This window comes from Pempheris klunzingeri, chromosome 18, assembly GCF_042242105.1.
Source record: "Pempheris klunzingeri isolate RE-2024b chromosome 18, fPemKlu1.hap1, whole genome shotgun sequence".
In the NCBI taxonomy this organism is placed as follows: Eukaryota; Metazoa; Chordata; class Actinopteri; order Acropomatiformes; family Pempheridae; genus Pempheris; species Pempheris klunzingeri.
This window is the reverse complement of record NC_092029.1, coordinates 12,889,680-12,912,367: the sequence shown is the minus strand read 5'-3', so window position 1 is coordinate 12,912,367 and position 22,688 is coordinate 12,889,680. Positions and strand designations below refer to the sequence as shown.

Here is a 22,688-nt window from a genome sequence, read left to right as displayed (position 1 = left end):
CCAGTGTAAAAAAAAAAAAATCGAGGTGGCTTTGTTTATCTGACACGAGTAAACCTGTCGGATTCTTGTTGGTTTACAAAGAAAATTACAATAAAGTCGCGATCAAGGCTTTTCTCCACCGTGGGAGCGACACACAACTATTTGCAGGAGGAAAAAAAAAAGGACGCATAAAACCACAATTAAACTTTGACGTTTCTTAATTAATGACAAATCCGGACACACAGCGCGACGCTTTGCCCTCAGACTAAACTAAAAACACCCAGAAACCTTTACATTGTCTCATTGGTGTCCCGTAACTTTCCGCTGCTTGTCGAGACATGTCCAGGATCTGACACCGTCCCGCGGCGCACAGTGAGGACGGAGCGGATGAATGAATGAGCACCAAAGAAATGCACATTTCCCCACAGATGACACTGGGCTAAAACAGTAAGCTCAAACGTGCCAAATACACGCGTGGATCTCTGGAAGTGAGATCGATGAAGACAATAAACCCAGAAAACGATTTCTCTCCCGATGACCACAAACTCTTCTGACTGGTAAACAAGGCTGTACAAAAGACTGCACTGCAGCTTGTTTGCTCAGGGGAGAGAGAGAGAGAGAAAGAGAGAGAGAGGGAGAGAGAGAAACGTCGCCTAAAAACATCAAGAATGTGACACAGTTTTCTAAATCACAGCGCCACACTGGAGCTTTTACAGAGGGGTGTTTGGACAGAGTGTTGTCTGCTCCCGAGGTGTTTATTCCCTGTCTTACCTTTTTGGTTAGCCGCTCACAATGGGTGCATATCTTAAACAGGTTTGTCACTGCAAAAGAATTATTTTCCACGTTTTCTGCCGGTGTGACCGCGTGCCTCATCTCGTGTCCTCGCTGCACTTTGATTATTTTATGCGTATAAAAATGTTTAAAACGTATTCTGGATGGCTGTTTCCTCCTCTCTTTGTTCCTTGAGGCACTGGGTAAAGTGCTCGGCAGTCAGCTGTTGCAGCCCTCCAGCAGAATACCGTCCTCTCTCGCGCATACATTCGGTAAATAAGTCGAGCCTCGCGTGATTGACGTGCTCGGCGGCCAATCAGGTGGCGAAAACAGCCTCCGAGCAGCCAATGGCCGCGGGAGGACCGCGTGTGGGCGGAGCTAAGCGTGAGGAGCGGAGGGGGGGGGGGCGTCCTAAACGTGAGCAGAGAGAACAGCCGCCCCCCCCCTCTAAGAAAACATCATCACTTCTCTCCTTCTTTTGTTCCCTGCTGCCATTTATCGTGATTGAATTTACGGCTGTGCATTACACTGTGTATGCTAAATAACTGCAGTAATCAAGCCAAGGTGATTGCTGCTTGATTTTCCTCTCTAATCAATACATGAATTGATTATCATGGCATGGAGAAATCACCCTGCAGGATTACTAGAAAACAGTTTCCTGATAAACTGCCAAGTGAAGCTGGAGAAAAAGGGCCTGTTTGTGTTATCTGTGTGTTCATCTGTGTAATGTGCATTCAATGACAGCAACAACAACAACAACCCAAAGCCAGCTCTAGCATGCAGCAGCAAGTCCCACTGTTGGCTTCTTGCTGCACTGGGTGAGGGGGGGGGGGGGGGGGGGGGTCTCCACTGTCCTTGTGGAACAGCAGAAGAAGGTAGAGGTCTGCTGTGCAAAGATCAGCATCATAACGCAGCGAGATGGATAGCTGCAGGACCTGCTGCAACAACAACAGCCCTTCAGTTAGTGGTTTTGCACCGCAGCCTATCAGGCCACAGATAATGCCACTCCTCCACCAATCAGCCCAGGCTGAAGGAGTCCCTTAAAAAGCCAGGAGGAAGCAGAGATAAGGAAGGCAGCTCTATGGCTTTGTTTATCCCAGCTCCACAATAACATGTTCATAGAAACGCTGTATAGCCGGTTTATCACAATGCAGTAGTTAGAAAGTCAATAATTACTCAGAATTCTATCAGACAAGATGTCTTGAAAACACTCTGTATGGCAAACTTTATATTACAGTAGGCTACAAAACTTAACTTGATTAATTTACATGTCGCAAACTTTAAATTAAGTTCGAGACATGTCGTTGTGGAGATGATTTGTACCAGAGGCGTTATAATTCTTTGTAAACAGATGAACAGTATTTTTATGTAAAAGCACATGCGAGTAAAGTGTTGTTTCCTCTGCGGATTGCCAGCAGCCACATTACAAAAGTATCCACATATTGGCCAGCGTGTGCACAGGCGCACACATGCACATCTGTGCATCAGGTCTCTGCGTGAGACTTCAAAACATGTTTTCCAAGCAATACAGAAAAGACTTTTCTGTCCTGAGATTTCAAAAAAAACAAATTTTATGGGAGAAGGAAGGTTTGATTGTTTTACAAAGTCTGTCCTTGTTTCTGTCCATCCACACAGCAACATCTTTGGCTACCAGTGTTTGGGTGAACTGTGAAGGGATACACAAGAAAAAGCTGCCTGCCCCTGTCCGCTCTGATCAAGAGCCTGCCCGGCCAGTTCGGCAACCGACTGCAAGTCCCCAGCACTGACGGCTGGATAGCACAGTATTCAGCAGGTTCATTGTGTCGGTCGAGCCCCCCTCCCTGGTCCCTCTCCTGATGCCACAGGGTGGGGTGCGGGGCAGCAGTAAACATGTTCCCAGGGCTGGAGTCAGCACTCCCAGGGCTGCCCGGAGCCCCATGGCTCAGCAAAGCTGCAGAAGAGGCTGGTCAGCGTTAGGGCTTACGACACACCAAACCTTTTCACATAAAAGCGCTTAGGCTCGGGGGTCCGGCCTCGCGGACAGGCCCAAATGCTATTGTCAGGGTGCACACACTGACTACACTGTGAGGCTTTACTGTACCCACATCAGGAGTATCTGTGTGAGTGCAGCGATCCGGGCGTGTGTGCTCCTTCTTGTGATTAAGGCTGTGATTACATCTCTACTTAATTTGGTCCAAACGATTAAAAAGTCACATGTTTGTAGTTGGTACCTAAAGCTGGCAAAGAAAACCAGAGTTTGTAAACAGGTAGCTTGGAATTATAAGAAACTTTTATTATCAAAACAGTAACATCCATATGATATAATATTTGCTCTGGAAAGATTCATAAAGCTATAGAGGCAGCTACTATGCAGCTCTTGAGCTAAGACGTTTTCATCCAGCTACACATCCACTTCCGGTGCCTGTATCTGTAGATAACCGCACTGAACTTGTCTGCACACTTGGACATAATTTTATGTCTCTGTGGTTCACGCAGTTTAAGAAAACATGACAAAATATTGAACTGCAGACTTCAACATATTATTCCTGGCTTGTTTTACAACCTGCAAGGCTTTGCGCACTGTGGGATGTCCTCTGAAGCTGGTTCAGGTCAGAGTGACATGCTGTATAAAAGAAACACACTGCAGGTGTCTCGGGTGAGTCTGAAGACCTTCACCTTTAGGCGTCTCAGTTATTTGATGTCACCTACAATGAGTTGGAATGCCGCTGTTCTTAAATGACTGATTGTTGCAAACTAAATGAAAAAAATTAAGATCAAATGAACAACTTTACACATCCCAGTGAAGATCGTTTTCCGATGAATGAGACACTTTGTTACTTGCTCTTTTAAAATTACTAGACAACACAGCGGCTGATAGGCTCATTAGCTGTTGCAGGAGATAAACCAGTGACCTTTTAGCTATGGGATGGCCACTACGCCGCCCTGGAGACGTATCTGTGTAAATGTGTGTGTGTGTGTGTGTGTGTGTGTGTGTGTGCAATGGGCGTTTGGAGTAAAGGGGTTAGGACAACACTGGGAAGATTAGTTATGACGTAGAAAGGGCTCCTGGAAACAAGAGGAATCATCTTAGATTTGTTTTAACAGCACGTATATCATCAGATAGTGATCTGTTGGAGGAAAGGCCTGAACAATGGATATATTTCCACTAGTGTTACAGTGATGGGTATAAAAATATTCCCATTAAATAATAACCAGGAATATTGTTCACATTGAATTAGTTTTTCTTAATAAGCAATATTTCTACTCATTCGTGGTCACTCAAACACCATTTGCCCCTTTTAAGTGTAACTATGCAACTTTTGAAAGAAGAAATAACACAACCCTCCTTTGTTGAATTCGTAAGAAATAAAAACAGATCAATACAATTGGTGCTATAGCCCTACATGTTCTGGTATGACCAGTAACTTATGATGGCTGATGTTAGCAAACTAAAACGACTGAGTCTGTTACCTGACTTTCTCCTCTGTTATTGTGCCACTTTAACACTACATTTCCCATCAGTGCTTCTTTTGGTCACAGAGACTGTTCAGAAAAAGTTGCACGGACTCGCTTTAAATGAGTAGCCTTCTTTGCACATGAGAGCATCAGTTTGTACAAGGAGGAGGAGCTTTAGAGGTGTATTCAGCCATATTTTGGTGGAAAACAATTGAACAACTGGAATGCACCAAGCACAGTGACGAATACCAGAGAAGTCTGTTGTACTGCAGGAGAGGTTTGAGAAGTTTCTTTGGACATTTTGACATAATTTTTTTTCCACTGTCAAGACATGTTGGAATTTTGGCATCCATTTTGTCCTCCTTAAACCCCAGCTGACCACTGTCTCTGTGAAATAAATTCCATTGAAAAAGTCATACCATGTTAAGTGTAGCAATGAATGAAGTTGCCTCTGAGGAATTTAGGAACATTTAGTCGTTTTGAAGCAAAGTAGCCATTTCATTATGATCTGTCTGTTTATGAGTAAAAGAAAGCATGGCAACTACTTTCTCAAATGCTCACAAAGCAGTTGTTTTATTTTTATGAGAGTGGAGCAGAATTAAGAACAGCCATAAACCAATAAAGAGGATGATAAAAGTTAATAAGATTAAAAAACAGAGCGAGAGGGGGCCATGCCAGGCAGAAAACTCTTCACACATGTGTCTCAGCGCTGCGGCTGCTGTGTTTTCTCATGCAATAAGACGTGAGGGAACCGCAAAAACTGTGGGGATGTTCAACAAGTGGCAGAAGTCCACCGGACCAGCTAAAACCTAACCTATCAGTGCACAGAAGAGAGGAAGCAGAAAAGCCCTGCACACTGACATAAGCCTAGCAACAGGCTTGCACCAATCACAGGGCAGAACAACAGTTACAGGAACCAATCTTCTCCCCTCTCTCTCTCTGCCTCTCTTGTTTCTCTGAAAAAAAAAAAAGGAAAACAGAAAAAAAGTTTTGGCGAGGTATGAAGTTCACTGAACAAACTAATCTGGTGTGTTTCATAGAAAGTATTTCAGCTTACTGATGTGCTGTTTTTCCAACTTTTGTCCGCTTGAGTTTCTCTTGAGGAAAAAGTAGCAAAACAAATGTCTCCTAACTGCACAGCAAACACAAAACCACATGGTTCAACTTAGTCCTGAGGCTCACAACAGCAACTTGCTTCTGTGAAAAACAAGATTTTTTTCCCCCCCAGTGTGCACAGACTAGACTGAAACCTGTAGTGACACTTTTAACAGTAAAAGTAGTATATCATTACATTTAATCAATATGAGGATAGTTTTAAAGTTGGCTACAGTCAAAGAGTGAAAACTGCAGACTAAGAGGGTATCCCCCACCCCACTCTACAAACACAGCTCTAGGTTTGAGCCTGTTCATCTATCACTGAGCATTTAGTCAAGCAGACTGGAGGTTAACCCTTACCTGCCCGGCAGGCAACAACCTGCAGCCTTTTCTCTCATCGCACAGAGCAGTAACCAGCCTCTAATACAGGTGATAAGTTGTCAGAACCAGTTGCTCATAAGCTTCAGTGGGGCTCACATGTTTAATTTTGACCATAATTTTCATTTCACGTTAGGACATATGAGCCCAGGCTGAATCAATGTGGGAATTAACTGGACCAGCGTTGCCTTTTGGCCCTCTTTGAGTGAGTCTTGGTCCTTTTTATTCTCATTTTTTCCCAGTCGCCTCCTCTCTGATCTGTGTGTATTCTGGCAGGCTATCAGAGTGGAGCGGTCTCGCCAAGCGCCGGCTTTCCTGAGAGGAGAGGCGTGCCCCCCAGACCAGCGGGTCCTGGACCAGTGCACACCAACACTGGGAGGAAGCAGTGTTCCCTGGATTCTATGAAACGCAGAGGAACTGCAGAGACCTCAGGGAGAACACGGAAAAGAGGGAAACTGAGGAGGAAAGAGGTATCTGGGACAAAAGATAACCTTACTTTTATGACTTTACGCTGCCAGGCGTAAACATACAAATACACAATTCCCTAAATAATCTATACTAGTGCAGTACCAGTTCAAAACGTGCCTGTTCGGAACAGGTTGATCACTTGGCCTCCATTACTGTCTTGAGAACCTCTCATCCAAATAAACTTTTTCTTAACCTATTATACCAAGCCTTTTTTAGACCAAGTCATTGCTAACAGCTAGCTTTTTGGGACCAGGCTATTTCCAGGAACAAAAGCATTCATTCCAAAAGTTACATCGCTGAAGCTTGAAATATTTGAGTTTGCTACAGTGTAATATCTGTGTAGCATCTCTGAAAGTTTGTACTCAGCATGCAGTGTAACAGGTAACACGATACTTAACAATACTCACACCATGTGTGAATTTGATCGATCAGTGATCAGTTTTTAAAATGGAAGGAGTCTATGTATGTATGTATACATACATACATACATAGACTCCTTCCATTTTAGTTAGATGTACTGTGGGCTACAATCCAGGGGGAAAGGCGTTGGCCTGCAACCCCTGTGTGCACGTGAGGAAGAGTGAGTTCCCGGGGATGTTATTCTAACAGGGAGAGGGCAGCTGTCACAATATAACAGGCTCCAAGAGAAAAGATCCATAGAAAAACAGAAAATACCAAACCCTCCCCTGCTATCTTTAGCCTGATATGACACAACCACCACAGATCGATGCAATGAACCACCCCCCCCTCCACCGTTTTGCTCCACTTGTCCTCTTCTCTCTAACTTCTCTCAGTTTTATAATAACATCTCAGCTGTCCCTTTTTTTCAAAAAGCTCACTGATGGGAAACGCAGGACAGACAATGCGGGGCGACTCCAGAGGTGCTACCAAAAGTTTAAAAGACAGAACCTGCAGAATATCATAGTAAATGTTTCAAATAGTGAAAACACGTATGGTTAAATCTAGGGCAAGCTCATCTCAGTTACTCATGTTATCCAAAAACATGGGACCAACAAAGCTGACCTTATACCAGCACTGGGAATCTAACAGCCCCAAAGAAAACAGCCCCTCTGGTCTGACGCTGCTGTGTGCCTCCTGGCATGCACAGCTGTTTTCTCTCTCTCTCTCTCTCTCTCTCTCTCTCTCTCTCTCTGACAAGACCTCGGCTCTGCTGACTGAGCAAAAAATGACTCATGTCACCAGGAACCTGGCCAAAAAGCTGTTGATCATCACCCTATAATTCTTAATGGGCACTGTAAACCCAGCACAAAAGATCAGACCCTTCACCTGTTTTCTGTGAGAATACAGAGGGGAGATGATTCACTGCCAAAAACACCAATAAACACGTTCATAACAGCAGCCCACAGCACACAATGCTCCAGCTAATGATCAAAGAGGCTGGTTTGATTCACTGGCTGATGAGCCACTTGATGATCCCTTGCGCCTAACAAACGAGTTTTATCATCTCCGTGTAGCCGCTCGTAGAGAACAAGCAAGTCAATGAACTCTTTTTATATGAAAGAGAGCAGCGATCCACTGTGAGCCATACCAGCTTAGACAGCAGAAAAAAAACACACTGATAAAGTCTGATGTAATCTATCAGGGGCTACAGCAAAGATTATTACACTCTGCATTAATCTGTCTGATGCCTACTGACTGACGCCGGTTTCACTTCTGCCCTTCTCTTTTTCCGCTATCTGTCCTCTCAATCTGTAACCTTCACCGGTATGTATTTTGATTGAGAAGAGTGGACGTGATACTGCTGTACTTTAAGGGAGGAGGAAGTGATACGGCCTAATCGTTGCCCGCAGAACCATTTTGGCCGTGTCCTATTACTTCATTAATAGGCAATAAGCTCCGGTACTGAATGGCAGAACAAAATAGCTGGCAGAGCCTCATTTGAGTGCGACGTCACGGCGACTGCCCCATTAATGTTTAATCGTTTATGAAATGTCTGTTTGATTAGGTGGAAACTCGATCACCTTGTTCTCTGTCCTCTTCACCCATCGTCACTGACTTGACAGCTCCAGTAATTTTAGAGATTGTTTTAAGCCATTGATGCTTCTTATGACATTGAACAGCGGAGACAGAAGAAATACATCAAAGAGTGAAGGTGGAAATCCTAATTTACATCCTCATGACAAGTAAAAGTGGTTCAATTTAATATTTTCCCTGCTTTGGTAAATGGTTAAATATTACTAAGGACTATTTTCCCATACTGACTTCCATCTCTGACAGGGTTTAAAGTCTATTTCATATTTAATACTGTAAAATTAAGTTATCTTTGATCACCCGTTAACTTCCTTATTTCTTGTTGCTGTAAACGTACTGTTTCCATTACACATATGTAGTTTTCAACAGTAATAGAGCCAGATTTAACCCTAACCCAGATTTAATCAGCACCATGAGTTGGTTGAAAATGCTGTCTCTGGCTCTCTTTACAATGTTTCACACTGATTCAAGGAGCCTGTACATGGGTCGTACATTTGCACTTGAAGGTTACATAGTTATATATAAGGCTAAAAAACTGAGGCTGAAGCTGCATATCCTGTGCAGAAAAATCAACATCAAAGTGACACGGAAATAAAGGAGCAGCATTGTTCTTGTAAGCCCCAGTATGACTCGTGTGATAAGGAAACATGCAAGATTAGCCAGTTATTTTGCTCTAACATTACCCTGTCAGAGGGCTAAGCCTACATACTGGGACAAGGAGGACAGAGGTGGTGATTTATTATAACCTCTAAGTTAAATGACAAAAAGTTTATAGATAAAAACTAACTAATTTGACAGTAACACGATTGTGATAGTGAGTTTGATAACTTTTGATGATTTTCTGACATATCTATATGCCATATGTTTATGTTAATTTAACAGCAGTTCATGTGGGTGGGAGTCTCAAACAACTTTTGCAACTTTTCCTGTCCTACAAGGAGTAAGTGACGGTATTATACATGAACATGTGAGGCAACATGGGCAGGTTTTCCCTGCAAGCCCCACCTTTTTAATTTCTTTACAAAAATACATAACAGCACCTAAAATGCTCACACCAGGAATCAGTCAGGCCAGTCAAAGGTCAGTGGAAGTCTGAATAACATTACACGATATGTACAGTCTAATAGACTGAAGTGTGCAGATTATACCCATGAACTCTATTTTTCAAGTTATACTTCAAATGTGCTCTAAAATGAGGTACTGAAAATGGACGCAGTGAAGCCGGCAGCAGACTCATTGTGTGCACATACAAAAGGGACAAGTATCAACATACACAAACTCATAGTACATGTGCATGCACGTTGTCGTCTGGAGACTATACCCAATGAGTTCCTCAAATGCAAAAAGCGAGCACATGACATGAGATCATGAGTTTGTACTGTCCAAGACAACAGTGAAAAAAATGCTTACCAAGGCATATCATGCTCTGGGCCTAAAATATGTCCTTACATCCGCCCGCTTATGCAAACAGTGTCTCAGAGTAAATTTAAGTAAATTTAACTATAACTATTTTAAAAATGTAGAATAATTAAATCATTATTATTTGCCTTTTTTTTCTCCTTCATTTTCTATTGGCACAATTGACTTACATTTGAAAATATTGTACAAGTTTGCACTTTTCATGCTAACATGATGTGGTTGCTTGATGTAAGCAAATGCTGAAGGGTGAAAAAATGTATCTCTAATTAAATTTTTATCCGAGCTCAACCAACACATTCTCATACAACAATATCTGTGATTTTGAGTTATTTATCTCTCATAAACTTTTGTCACTCTCCCTTTAAAAAGATACTGGGTTAATGAGTATGCTTTGTATGTATGTTGGTTCTTCACTTTTACAAACTCTCCATGGACCTAATAACCCCAACAGAGTGTGTGTGTGTGTGTGTAGTTGTCGGTCTCATGCCACAGGTAGTGTTAGACATATTTGCTCTCTGGTTAATCAATTACAGGCCTGCGGGACAGAGAACAAACCAACGTCCGAAACTCTTTGGTATCATTCTCCTTGTGGACTCAAGTCCGATTCAAATATCTCTCTTTCAAGTGTCAGATATAATTAGGAGATAAGATGGCTTCTGGCCAGTGTAGCATTCACTGATTACATTACTGTGGTGACGGTGGCAACAGTCAGTTTATTAGTTCATGCAGCAAGTAATTTACGGTTTGCAAATCAGAAAGTCACTACTTTTCTGATTGCTTTGATTTGAATTCTTCATTCATTTTTGTATTAGTGTTACATAGAGGCACACAGGCAACCAGTTGGATGCTTTAATGTTGCTGATTTTGTTTCATGTTAAAGCATCAAATGTTATAATTGTTGCCTATTAAAAGTGCAAATGCATTAAACACCGGGAAAGTTATCTAAATTTGAATGCATTCTAAAACAAAGAAGACATTTGTGGGGGCCATATTTAACAATAAATGCAATCAACACTGTAATTGCACCCTTAAAGACTACCAATCTAGCCAAATGCATGACTTTGATCAGTGATTATGTCACACATAATGGATATGGGGGTTAAAGAGGGCATTCACAATGAATGAAAAGATGGAGGGTGGAAAGAGTGATGAGAGAAGAGTGATAAAAGGTAAGAGGACAGAGGCAGGGGATTATTTGATCAGTGTGCGGAGAGAAAGCGCCTCGGACCTTATCATGGATAAGTAAACACCCCACACCGTCTGGAGTGACATCATTGTCCCTGAGAATCAATAACCAGCCACTTCCTGTGCAGCAGGAAAATCGATGACTCCGTACACTAGATTACCTATCTGTGCCCACTCACCTGGGGAGGCACACACAATCACACACACACTCTACACACAGCTAATGCACACACTGTAATGCAGAGCACATATGTTGGGAGCATTAACAGAAACAAACCCACTGTCACAGTTTTCACCAAGGGGAACAGTATTTGTGCGGCTTCAGTGCAGAGTCAGCCCATTATGGGATTAGTGGCGGCCACAGCGCAGTGTAGGCCTACTGTTGAAGTCTAAAGGGGATAATGGCTCTGCCAAATCAGATTTCTATCAGGTTTCCCCACACAAACACACACACCACCTAAAAACCAACACAGCATGGCTCAGCACCAATCCACAAATCTCCCAGATCCCTCTGCTTTCCTCAGGACTATTTGTCAACCTCTATTCACCCTGCCAGATTTTTGCTCAATCTACAGCATATTATTTATGCCATAAAGGCTGAGTTCAGGATTAAAAAGTCATAAAAATGAATAAGTGGAGCATAACAACATTTTGATCCACACAGGCATTTGGCATCACTCAGACAGCTCCTCATGAATTCTGTCACTTATAAACGAGTGTCTTGTATGCGGTCTGAGCTTTTAGCACCATTGATAAAACTCTAGCTGGATGTGCTCACAAGATTCTTTCAGTTAAGCGGAAAGAAAATGCATCGCTCCAGGCTAGATGTCTGAGAGGAAAAGTTCAGCTTCATGAGCTCGGCTCTCAGATTGCCGCTGCTCTCCTGCCAAGAGCAGTGGAAGTGCAGGCAGCTAACTGACAGAACTGGATGGGGGATAATGAGTAACTGAGCTCCCCGTCACATGCATGTATGTGTGTGAGAGAGAGACAGAGTTTGCAACAGGAAGGAGAGGGAATAAGAGACAAGACAAAAACGGAAACAGAAGGTGAGAAATATACCAAGCAACACTTTCAAATCATGCAAACTAAATACAGCCAGGGGTAAATGTGTGATCAGAAGTTAAAAACTGTCTCTTGCTCTCAATTTCAAATGCAGCAAAGAAAAAAAAAAAAAAAACACGAAGCACATTGTTCTAACTTCCTGAGGTGACAAAGATAAAGATGCATTTGCTGAGTGCGTGTATTTTGTTTTCCCTACACAGACCGGATTGGGTTTCATTATCACATACAGTACTGTATATTTCTCTTGTGGGGAACAAACTGTGGTTAGCCACAGCAGATCTTTCAGTATTGGTTTTGGGCGGGTAGAACGAAACATGAACAGTGTGCTAACATGACAACCTCCTCTTGTCCTCGCAGTGTGCGCTCACCTGGGGCGCCGTCTGTCTGTCTGTCCATGTCCCGCCAAGACTCCAAATGGCACAGAGAAAGTCTGTGTTATACCAGCATGGCCAAGATGGGTTTATGAGTAGTCACTAATCAGTGCATACAGATATTCACTTTGAATCTTTTTAGACAGGTTAATTAATTCCATATTTAGTCATCAATTGTTTTGTGACTTCTTCTATTAATAAATGTGTTTTGTGCTGCCAATCACAGCTTGTAGCTTGAATCAATTTTAGAGATTTAAATGGGTACATTTTTCATGTGAGTGTCTCAGACTTGACCTGTCCCAACCTCCTACACACCACTGTACACAACCTGTTCATGAAGGCTAATGATGTTTGATCCACAACAATAGTGTGCATGGATGTGTGCGTGTGATTGTCTGTGTCTGCGTGTGTGTGATCATGCACACATGTCTGGAGAGGAAATCTATGCACCGGAGCAAAGTTTTGGCCTTTAGCCTTGTAAATCTCTGACCTTCCACTAACCCAACTGTCAACTCGCGCCGTGTAGCGGGCCGTCCTGTATGAGGCTGCATTCTCTACGGGACTCACAGGAAAGTGTCACACAATACTTAGACACAAAGACAGATTAAAACCAAGACAAACTCCTACACACATAAAAGGCAACTACACAATCCCTCTCACGCATGTTAAATGCAATGTACTCGCTTGTGCGCTCACACACACACACACACACACACACACACACACACACACACAGTCTCAAGCAGACAATGGACAGTGGAACTGTGCCATAAGGGAAGGCTGTTGTCCAGTCACTGGGCAACTGGGGCAGCAGATGGACATCTTCCCTTCCACTAACACCAGCAAAGAGGTGGGGGTGGTGAGGCTTAGCAGAGTGGTCTCCTTGTCTGAGCGAACACCTCTCACCTAGTACATGGGAATGACTCAGCCCAATAAAGCAAATGAGCTGGACACTGATTATCTGTAAGTCTGCACGGAGTTACAGCGCAGAAATGGAAAGTTTTCCAGACCCAGATGTGCTGGGTGAGACGCACAGTTTGCACCAAAGGAGGGTATTGGTTTCATTAGTGTTTGAAATGAATGCCACCAGCTCAAAAAGGCAAGCAAATAAACTTGCAGAAACACACACGCAAGAGGCAGAGAGTGAGTTTTAGTGAAGAAAAGGCAAAAGTAGAGGAAAGGTCAAATCTGACATAAAGAAGAAAAGAGAAAAAAAGCAGAGAGGAAGGTTTCATATCCTGTTGACCAGTTGCTGCCTCTCAGCATGAAAGTTTTGATTGGAGACCATTTGGTGTGTGTATGTAGAAGTGTGTGTTTGTGTGTGTGTGTGTGTGTGAGAGAGAGAGAGAGAGAGAGAGAGATAGAGAGGGTGGGTGGAGCGGGCCTCTAGCCTACTGTGTTGCACCCTTTAAAAATGTGTTTATATTCTTTGCTCATCTCATTCTATGTTAATGGAGGAAAAAACAAGAGCCCTGCATTTTCTCCCTGCTCTATTTTCTGTAGCGTGTCAGGAGGCATGTTTTGGAGTGGCTAAACCCATAACAAGAGTCATCTTACATAAATAAAGGACTCATTGGCTGTGGACGGCCGGCAGATGCGGGAAAGACGTGAGATATTTGCGTTTTTCTTGCGTAAAAAGATGTAAAGCACAGAAAATAACTTTGCATGAATGGAGCCTCTGTGTGCCTCCTTCTAGAAAACATGTTTGTTAGAGAGAGTTGCATCACAGAGGAGGTATGAGAGGGGAGAGATGGAGAGAAAGAGCGAGAGAGCAGGAGGGAGGTCAAAGAAAAGCAAGGGGAAGAGAAAGTGACAGGGAAAGGGAAACAGGGAAAGTGGGACAAGGGAAAAATGGAGGAGAAGCAGAGAAAGGTGACCGGTGGTAGTGTAAGTGGGTCGTTAGGCGTGGAGGAAATGCTGTACATGTATGTTTACATGCGCTGATTAGATATATAACCCCTTTTTCTGTTCATCTGACACAGCAGCTCACCTAGTTCACGTGTGCCCTCTGGACTGTTCAGTCTAGCTGTTTACTTCTCGTCTGTCAATCAATACTCCTTTTTCTCCGTTTCTATTCATCTTCCAGCCGCCTCTCCCTGTTCCTCATCTCCATTGTTCATTTGTTTCCCCTCTTGCCTTTCATCATTGCCTTGGAGCAATCCCCACTGATCGTTGTTTTTGTCAATGAGACAGTAAAGATGAATGTGGCCAGAGCAGGATTGACAGCACGCCTGAGGGTGAGCTGAGGCATTAGTCATTGCAGCACGGGTCAAGTCTGTGTGTGTTTGTGAGAATCTGTGTAAGCAAATGGTTAAATTGTTCAAACAGCCAGGAATAACTGTAGGTAGGTCCATGATGTGATATCTTTTTATGCATTGTGTGTATGGGGGTCTGTTGGTCTACTGAAGCACACAAAAACAAATAACACTGCTGTTTTTCCAAGTTGCCTGGAATAAAACCAGTTTTTTTCCCCTCAGTGCAGTCTTTCTAAGAATGGGCAGGCGGGTTCCTGAAAAGCCGGGGGCCACTCTGCATTTCAGCACTCAACTACTTCAGCAAACTTTTGAAAAACAACATCGTGTGCCAAGTGCTTGTATGAAGAAATCAATTTTTTTACACATTTAACTATGACACTGTAGGGAGTCATAGATAATACTGTTAGCCACATACAGCCTCTTTTTTTCCCTCCTCCCTCCCTTAGTATCCCCCAAGTACCCCCTCCTACTTATTCCCCTCACACAAACATGGCTCTGAATAACATGTCTTCAGATTGAGCGACTGAGGCAACACAGGGCTGAGGGTAAAGGAGGGAGAGAGAGTAGGAAGGGAGAAGGGGGGGGTTAACCTATATAGTAAGCCATGTTTCTTTCCCTTTGGGCTCCCAGCAGACTCAGCCTCAGTTTGATAAATAGCAGGCTCCCTCAAAGCAACAGATGCTACAGCTCAAACCCCAGCAAATTCATCAGCTCTGTGGAAGAAAAAAAAACCCCAAAAAACAGAAAGCCCTGAGCCAAGGCCCTCCACGACTGTTCTACATACTGACAGCCTGCCTGAAGAGGACCACTACGAGCATGAACAGCACATACAAAAAACAGGGCCCCCTTTATACCACTGTGCAGCCCCCTGCCGCGCAGACAACCCAGTTATAGCGGGCCCTCAACTCCCCAGACTTCGCCAGGGAGACACTTCCAAAACAGTGACTTCTTGCCCAGCAGAATAAGGTCACTGCACTCCCAGCTTTCTGGTCAATTTCAAGGCGTTTTGTGCTGTTTTTTCTCCATCATATCTGTGGTTCAACAACGCTATCAATGCTACTTTTCTCAATCGTATCGTTCTAGCTACAAACATTCCCTCTGTGACGTCCAGGCATCTCCCCACACTGACACTCCTACAACTGAAATGATTATACAGCATGGAAACAATTGTGAAAGAAAGAGGCAAATATGTTTTCCATCTCGCTTTCTGTGAACGCTGAAAAAAACGGACAAACACTGACTTCTTGAAAAGCACTTTTCTCTCCAAAGACGGATTGTGTTTTCTCTTTAAAGCCAGACAGGGGCCTTTCTTTGAGGGATTGTTTGGTGTTTTGTGGGCTGTGTAGGAGAGCGTTTGCTCCGAATTGGGGTTGTGCAAGTTGTTTTGTTTGAAAGAAAATTAAATTGACAAGTAGTGGGTGAGATATTTAGGGACAACGTTTGGGTTAAGAGGTGCAAATAAGGTGTCTGAAAATACATGTTGATGCAGTCAGCACTTTGTTAGTGTGATATGTGGAGAGGGCATCTGGATGAAGGGGCCTATCATCTCGTAATCTGTCCAAAAGTCAGACTGTCTATGGGACTAGACTGACACTGTCATGGAAAGTGTGTTATTTAAAAGATACATGTATTAAAATATCTGCAGTAGTCCAGCATGGCATAGCTTGTCTGCATTTTACAAGGGCACATGACTTGTATTGTATTTCTGTTTTTGTCTACTGTGTGCTCTCACGACATCTGCTTTTAGAAATGCTGCTGAATTCTTCCTGTTTTGTTTCACCTCTGTCTGGTTTTCATGCACTGGATTTTCCATTTTCAAGACAAATGATGAACTTTAACTGTGAACTGCTGCTGCTCGGTCAGCTCAGGCATGTAGGGCATCAGTTGTGCCCTAAATTTCCCAGCTATCTCTGTGTGTGCATAACACTGGGGGTGTGTTAAAGTGCATATCCCTAAGTGCTTCACAAGAGTGGAGTCAACCACAGAGCAAGATAGAGAGCATGTCCTCCCATCGCACTGCCCATGGTTTCTATGGCGGCCACATACACACACACACACACACAAACAGCCTCATGACCTCAGACAGGCCACAGAAGCTTCCAGAGGGTCAAGATACTGTGACACTGACCAGAGCTAAATAAGAGCCAGGTCCAGCCTGCCTTTATACAACACCTCACTGTCAGTATCCACCTTATGTGAAAACTTCCACCCTCTGATACTATTACATTGACATCATCAATCTGATCACTGCAATGTCAGATGTACCCCACTTACTAATTATATTTCAGTTACTGGTTTCTTAAAGCAGCAGGGAAGTTGGTGAGCACATAAAGGTGAGCTGGTGCCACAGAGTCTGTTCACATTGACCATGAGCTCTTGAATGTAGGTTCGGCTTTGTTTTCTGCCCCACGCATGTACAGTCTAATTTACTCTATGTCCTCCAGACAGCCTGCAAGCTGCACAGGAGTATTACGTTTTATCTCTTGCAGGGGCAGCAGTTTTTAAATGCTAATTGACAAATCATTGCCAATTTTTTGATCAAATAGTTACACACCTGCGATGCGAAAAAGCAAAAAAAAAAAAAGCATGCATTTTGTATTTTGTATGCTTTTAGTGATTAATTAGTTATGGATCACAGCAAACTATTGAATGTCAGAAACTACTTTTTTGTTCATGTTCATGTTGACAAATACAACTAAATTTACTCCAGTGGCAGAGAGGTACAACACAGACATTTAACCAATTAACAAAACTAACATGAACACATCTAGAAGATATCATATATAAGAAAAAGAGTGCAGTGGAAGTGTACTGGAAGAATACTGGAATACATTTTGTATGAAAAAAGTTTTCATCCCTAAACCTTACTCTTAAATAATGCAATTCATATCATTATTGGGTCATATCCAGTCAACAACAGGCATTCTGTCTTTATCCACGTTACAAAACAGCAAAATAAGCTTTAACTGGTGTAATACAAGCACAACAAGCAGCCAATAAGGTCTGCAAGGGTCAAAACAACAGCACCCAGATGGGAAGCAGAAACATTCCTTCATGTTGCAAGAAAATTGCTGTTTCATCAATGATGGAGAAGTGCTAACCACATAAACAAGAGCCAAGATTTTGTTTTGCTTTTGCTCTATTTGTTTGCTTTTTTGTGTTGCTGTGTTAGCCATGTCAGCAGGTATCGGTGACACGGGACAAAGTCTGGCCTGATGAAAGAGGTGGGAGAACAAATGAACCAAGGAAAAAAGATAAAAATTCAAAGTGACCAGCGACAGGCTGAAGCTGCTTAGTGACAGGGTTTTCTCAAGCGGTGACATCACTGTGTGGGAAAGTTATTTTATGTCTTTTCTTATCTGGCTCTGACCTCAGAGGTGTCAGGCGATATTTGTCCGTGCGGAGCGAAGGTCACAACAAAATACAGCAGAGAAGCCCAGTGTCCCGTTTTCCATGTGCACCCTCATCAACACCTGCATGTGCATGTATGAGGCATACAGAGACACACGCCAACATACACAGTCATACACAGTAGATTTCATAAAGCTGGAAGTCATGAAGGAAGCCTGACCAAGATTGTGGCAGCGCAGGAAGGAACACACCCCTGGATCTGAACAGGAAGCAGCCAGGAAAAGAGGACTCTGACAGGACACACACACACACACACACACACACACACACACACACACACACACACACACACACACACACACACACACACACACACACACACACACACACACACACACACACACACACACACACACACACACACACACAGAGTTACAGCTCCAAGGTTATGAACTTGGACACTGACCATGACATAAATTTATGAAATGCTTTCATAGAAAGGCAGCACATGAACAGCTGCGTCCTTTATTAGCGTTCCAATTCATCATTCCCATTAGCTTGTGTTAAGATTAGCTTGGCAAAAGCAATCCCAGCTAAGTCTGAAAAATAAGCTGATTTAGTAAATGATAGAGAGACAAGAGAACAGCAGACATTCTTTTTAAATAGAGATAGTAGCTGTGTTAACACTGGTTGCTGCAGAGAGTGATGCATTGTGGGTTGTTTGTATCCTAATGTTGCTGGGCTAGCATGTATCTCGGTGTATTTCTTCATTAAACTCCAATTTAACAGTTTCTGATGGCTTATGCAACTTGCCACGGACAAAATAAATTCTGGTGAATTAACACCAAATCGAAATCGACAGTCTAGAAGATGTTAAGATGCAGAGAAAATTATTCTTAGCGTTTCTCAGTCTGACAGGAGAGTGTGTGAATAGGTGACTAATAGACGAGCTACACAAACATGGGATTTGCATTCTGCTTTAATCGAAGGATTTAATGTTTCATTTTACAAGAGAAAAGATTTCAAGGATGATCTTCATCTTATCCATGGACTAATAGTACCTCTGAGACAGTGTTTCAACAAAACTAGTGTTGAAAAAGGGTGTGTCATCTTATATTTGAGCCAATAATGTGCTACATTCGAAAGAGACAAAACACTGACTTTTGTTATTCTGCAACTGTGTTTTTTGTCTCTCTTACCATTTGTTGTTGGGAAATTACACACAATTAACAGTTTATGACCAGTACGCCTGTTAGCATAACAACCGATTTCTTACTTGTTGCCACAGTCTTCACAGGACAGCAAAGACACTTGAAGTCAAGAACTCAAAGCCTGAAGAGACAGACAACACTCGCACACACACACAGCTGCATAGTTATCCTCAACAATGACCTGCAGGCATACAATACATGTTGACAGAACACAAGCGTGCACACACACACACACAAACATATACATGCAGAAGCAGAGTCAGAGAAGGGTTGCCTGGGGTCTGGGCAGGGTGCTGTTTCTCACATGCATGTTAATGGACGTGTCCCCTTAGCTGCTCCCAATATTCCTCCTTCCAGGGTCAACAGAACATTGTGTCCCCTCAGGAGTCAGGACAGGGCCTGGTCAGTCTGTGAATACGTGTGTGTGTGTCTGTGTGCAAAAGTGTGTGCATCACACACATTCACAATTGTTACCTGGAGTCCCTACTGTGCTGCAGTCAGTAATGATGAGTTAGTTTCATCAGACACAAACAAACAAACACCTAAACACGTGGATCATTAGTAGTGGGAGCGTTTTACGCCTTCATGTCATATGTACTGGAGTTGCTGAGCAAAGGGAGCTGGAGGTATTTGCCTGACGTGTGAATGATTGTGGACTCATGGGGTTATGCAACAGTTCTGGAACTTCGGGACCATAGACTGAAAGAACGTCTTTATAAACTGTGTAAGACTGCTTATTATGTCATGTGAATGTAAAGTACAGCTGAGCAAAGTCGAGAAAATGTTTAAACTTCTCTCTGTCTTTCTTCACACAACTATTTCTATCACTTTTCATGAAATAAATGTCTAAAAATTTTCACATTACTTCCAAACCTCCATATTGTCCCTTGCCATGACAGATTAGTGCAGTCATCAAGGAAAACTAACTCTTTTGCCTAGAAATGTGCTAGGACAACATTTTGTAGGAACTAGTTTGCGTTAACCAAACTAACAACTTAAACAACCTGATTATCTATCAGCACACACACATACTGTACATTCTGCTTTGAGGTAATTTTAAATAAAGTCTTGTGTTTACCAGAGGAAAATCTAAAACTTGGGAAAAAAAACTAAGAATGGCAACATTATAATGAGGGCATTTGTTCTGACTGCTATAAAAGTTTCCACTAAGGTCTGTTTACTCCTCAGTAACTCATCAACAGCAGCCATTTGATTACATCATCAAATCATGACCACAGGAGCCTCCCAGCTTCTAATTTCTGAGATTGATTGAAATCAGTGTTTGAAAAACCGCTTTGAGAGCACAGAAGACAAAAACAACCGGCACACGCCAAAAAGTGAAGGTCTTTAAAATGACATGCACGTGTTTGTGTGTGTGTGTGTGTATATGAGAGAGAGAGAGAGAGAGAGTGTGTGTGTATCTGTGTGGCTAATATTTTCCTGATCTTTGCTGTGTAGGGGCCTTGTCTAAAGCAGCTGCACAGGCTATCTGCCAACATAACCACTCCCACTCTGTCCTCTCTAGCGCTGTCTTTTCATTGTCTTTTCACCATCTCCATGTGTGCGCATGTTTTCTTTTCTTCTCTAATTCCCAGTACTATCTCACCTCAGTCATCTCCAAAACTCCCTGTTTGCCCATTCTTCCTCTTTCCCTCAGACTATCTCTTCCTTGTAGAGACTGCAGAGAGTGGAGCCACTGATACTGATGAGGAAAAAACTAACAGACCCATTTGCTGATACGAGGAAAAACATCGAGAAGGCACACAGTTCTCACTGCCCAGTTCTTCTCCTGGGCGGCTCCACTCTTTGTTTGGTTTCTGGACCTTCCCTTTTCCTTTTTCCGTGTTTTTTGGCTATCTTCACTGCAATATCAGTGTCCAGTGTGTTTTCATGACTCCGGATTATTCACTGTGCATGTGTATATTTTCCTGCCCCATGTGTGTGTTAAAAGGAAATGTAAAAACATAAACTAGAGGACGTATCAGTTTTAGACCGGTGCAGAATGTCACACAGCGCAGCGTCACAGTACGGAAATAAACCCCCTGCAGCCGTCACACTTATCCCTGGGTTACATAACACTGAGGGGCTGAGGTGCTGGTGGTGGTGCACGATCACATGACCCTCAGCAGGTTGCACCTCAGGTCATTTACCCTGGGAATACAGCTTTTAAACTCAACTGACTTTTACAGCTACAATACTGAGGTTGTATTCAGGTTTACAAAATATCTTAGCTGTAATCTGTATAGAAATATTAACAAAGTTTTGGCACTGGTTTCACTTTTATACATTAAGTCATAAGAACCAACGAATGTATATCAAGCTGCGTTGTATTGCTCATGTTCATTCTGTTCAAGCCTTCTCTTTTTTGGTGTTTACAGCTGGCCGCAACATTTCTGGTTTCACACAAAGACAGACAGGCTCCTAATGGTTTCACATTTCCCAATATCTTCAGACAGCTCAATGCCAAGTTTTAACACACTGAAGCTAAACCACTCATTAGACTGACTGTTCCAAGCCTATACCAAGTTCCTTGTAACTATATAATGATCAGGATGACAGTCGTCCAAACTCTAGTTATTACAGGGGTAAGCAATCATTTTCATTGTCACAGTATCGAGGCCAACATTTTGCAAAATGTAAGAAACAACCAAGAGACATATTTTCCTAAAGCCAATATCCCCCAAAAGCATTCATCAACTCCAACTGTTTTCTGGCTGCTCAAATATGTTTATCATACCATAAAAACTAAAATGATTAAATGTAATTCAACTTACTTTCTCCTCCATAAAGTGCCTCAAAGCATGTAATTTAAGGTACTGCTGCAACTAACAATCACTTTCATTATCAATTACTGCTTTCTTGATTAATAAATTAATCAATCGATTAATAAAAGTTTATAAAATGCCAGAGAACTGTTAAAAAATGTAGCTAATTTTTACTTGAAAAATGACTTAAATGATTGTCTATCAAAGTAGTTGCTGAATAATTTCCTGTGCTTTGACTACTATAAAGAGAGCGTAGCAAAAGCTACTGCATTAACACTTAAAAAGCACAAAACTGTAAACTAAAGACAGACTGTCAGAAACTTCCCCACTGATGCAAAAATGGCATTTTACTCTGCTCATCCACCAAGTGCATGTGTCAGGATCTGTCTTAGTGACTTTTAAATCACAATACAGTTTAAATCACAATACACAGTGACTTCTCATTTCCTTTAACTGAGTCTACATTCTTCAGGGTCTGCTCAGAGTAAATTAAATGATTGCAATGGGTTTTACTGCAGGCAGTCCAATGACTTTAAATAAAGTCTTCAGTTCCTGTCATCTGTCAACAATGGAGAAAAAGTATGAGGATGAAGTCGGAGGTGAGCTGCGCCACAGCTCTCCTCTGACAAACTCAGTGGGTGGTGGAGCAGGTCAGGTTTGCCTCCGTGCTGTAAAAGAACTCCCTGCGAGCATGCATGTATGTGTTCATGCATGTGTCTTTGCACATGGCTATTCATCCTACCTCATGTATGCGTGTGAATGTGTAGGTCTAACCATACCAGCCATTTGGGGTGACAGAGGAAGAACTCATTGGCCTTCGTCCATCTCCTATGCCCCCTGTTTCCTGCTCCACCCCCCCAACTGGCCTGAGGATTAGCTGGTGGTCACCCCACTCGGCCTATTCTCTCTCCTCTGTGTGTCTCTCCCTGTCCCTCACAGCTCTGCCACCTC

General features: G+C 42.7%; 1 protein-coding gene across 2 annotated transcripts in view; it reads right to left on the bottom strand.

Annotated features, from left to right (window-relative positions):
- sesn1 (sestrin 1) overlaps positions 1-22,688 on the bottom strand; it is a 51,238-nt gene that overhangs the window by 4,424 nt on the left and 24,126 nt on the right. The window contains exon 1 of one of the 2 annotated variants that reach the window (XM_070848816.1): positions 751-1,013. The exons of the other annotated variant lie outside the window; for it this stretch is intronic. Coding sequence (XP_070704917.1) covers positions 751-852 — 102 coding nt within the window. The 5' untranslated portion in view covers positions 853-1,013. Of the gene's footprint in view, positions 1-750; positions 1,014-22,688 lie in introns of those variants that run through there. 2 annotated transcript variants of the gene reach the window in all.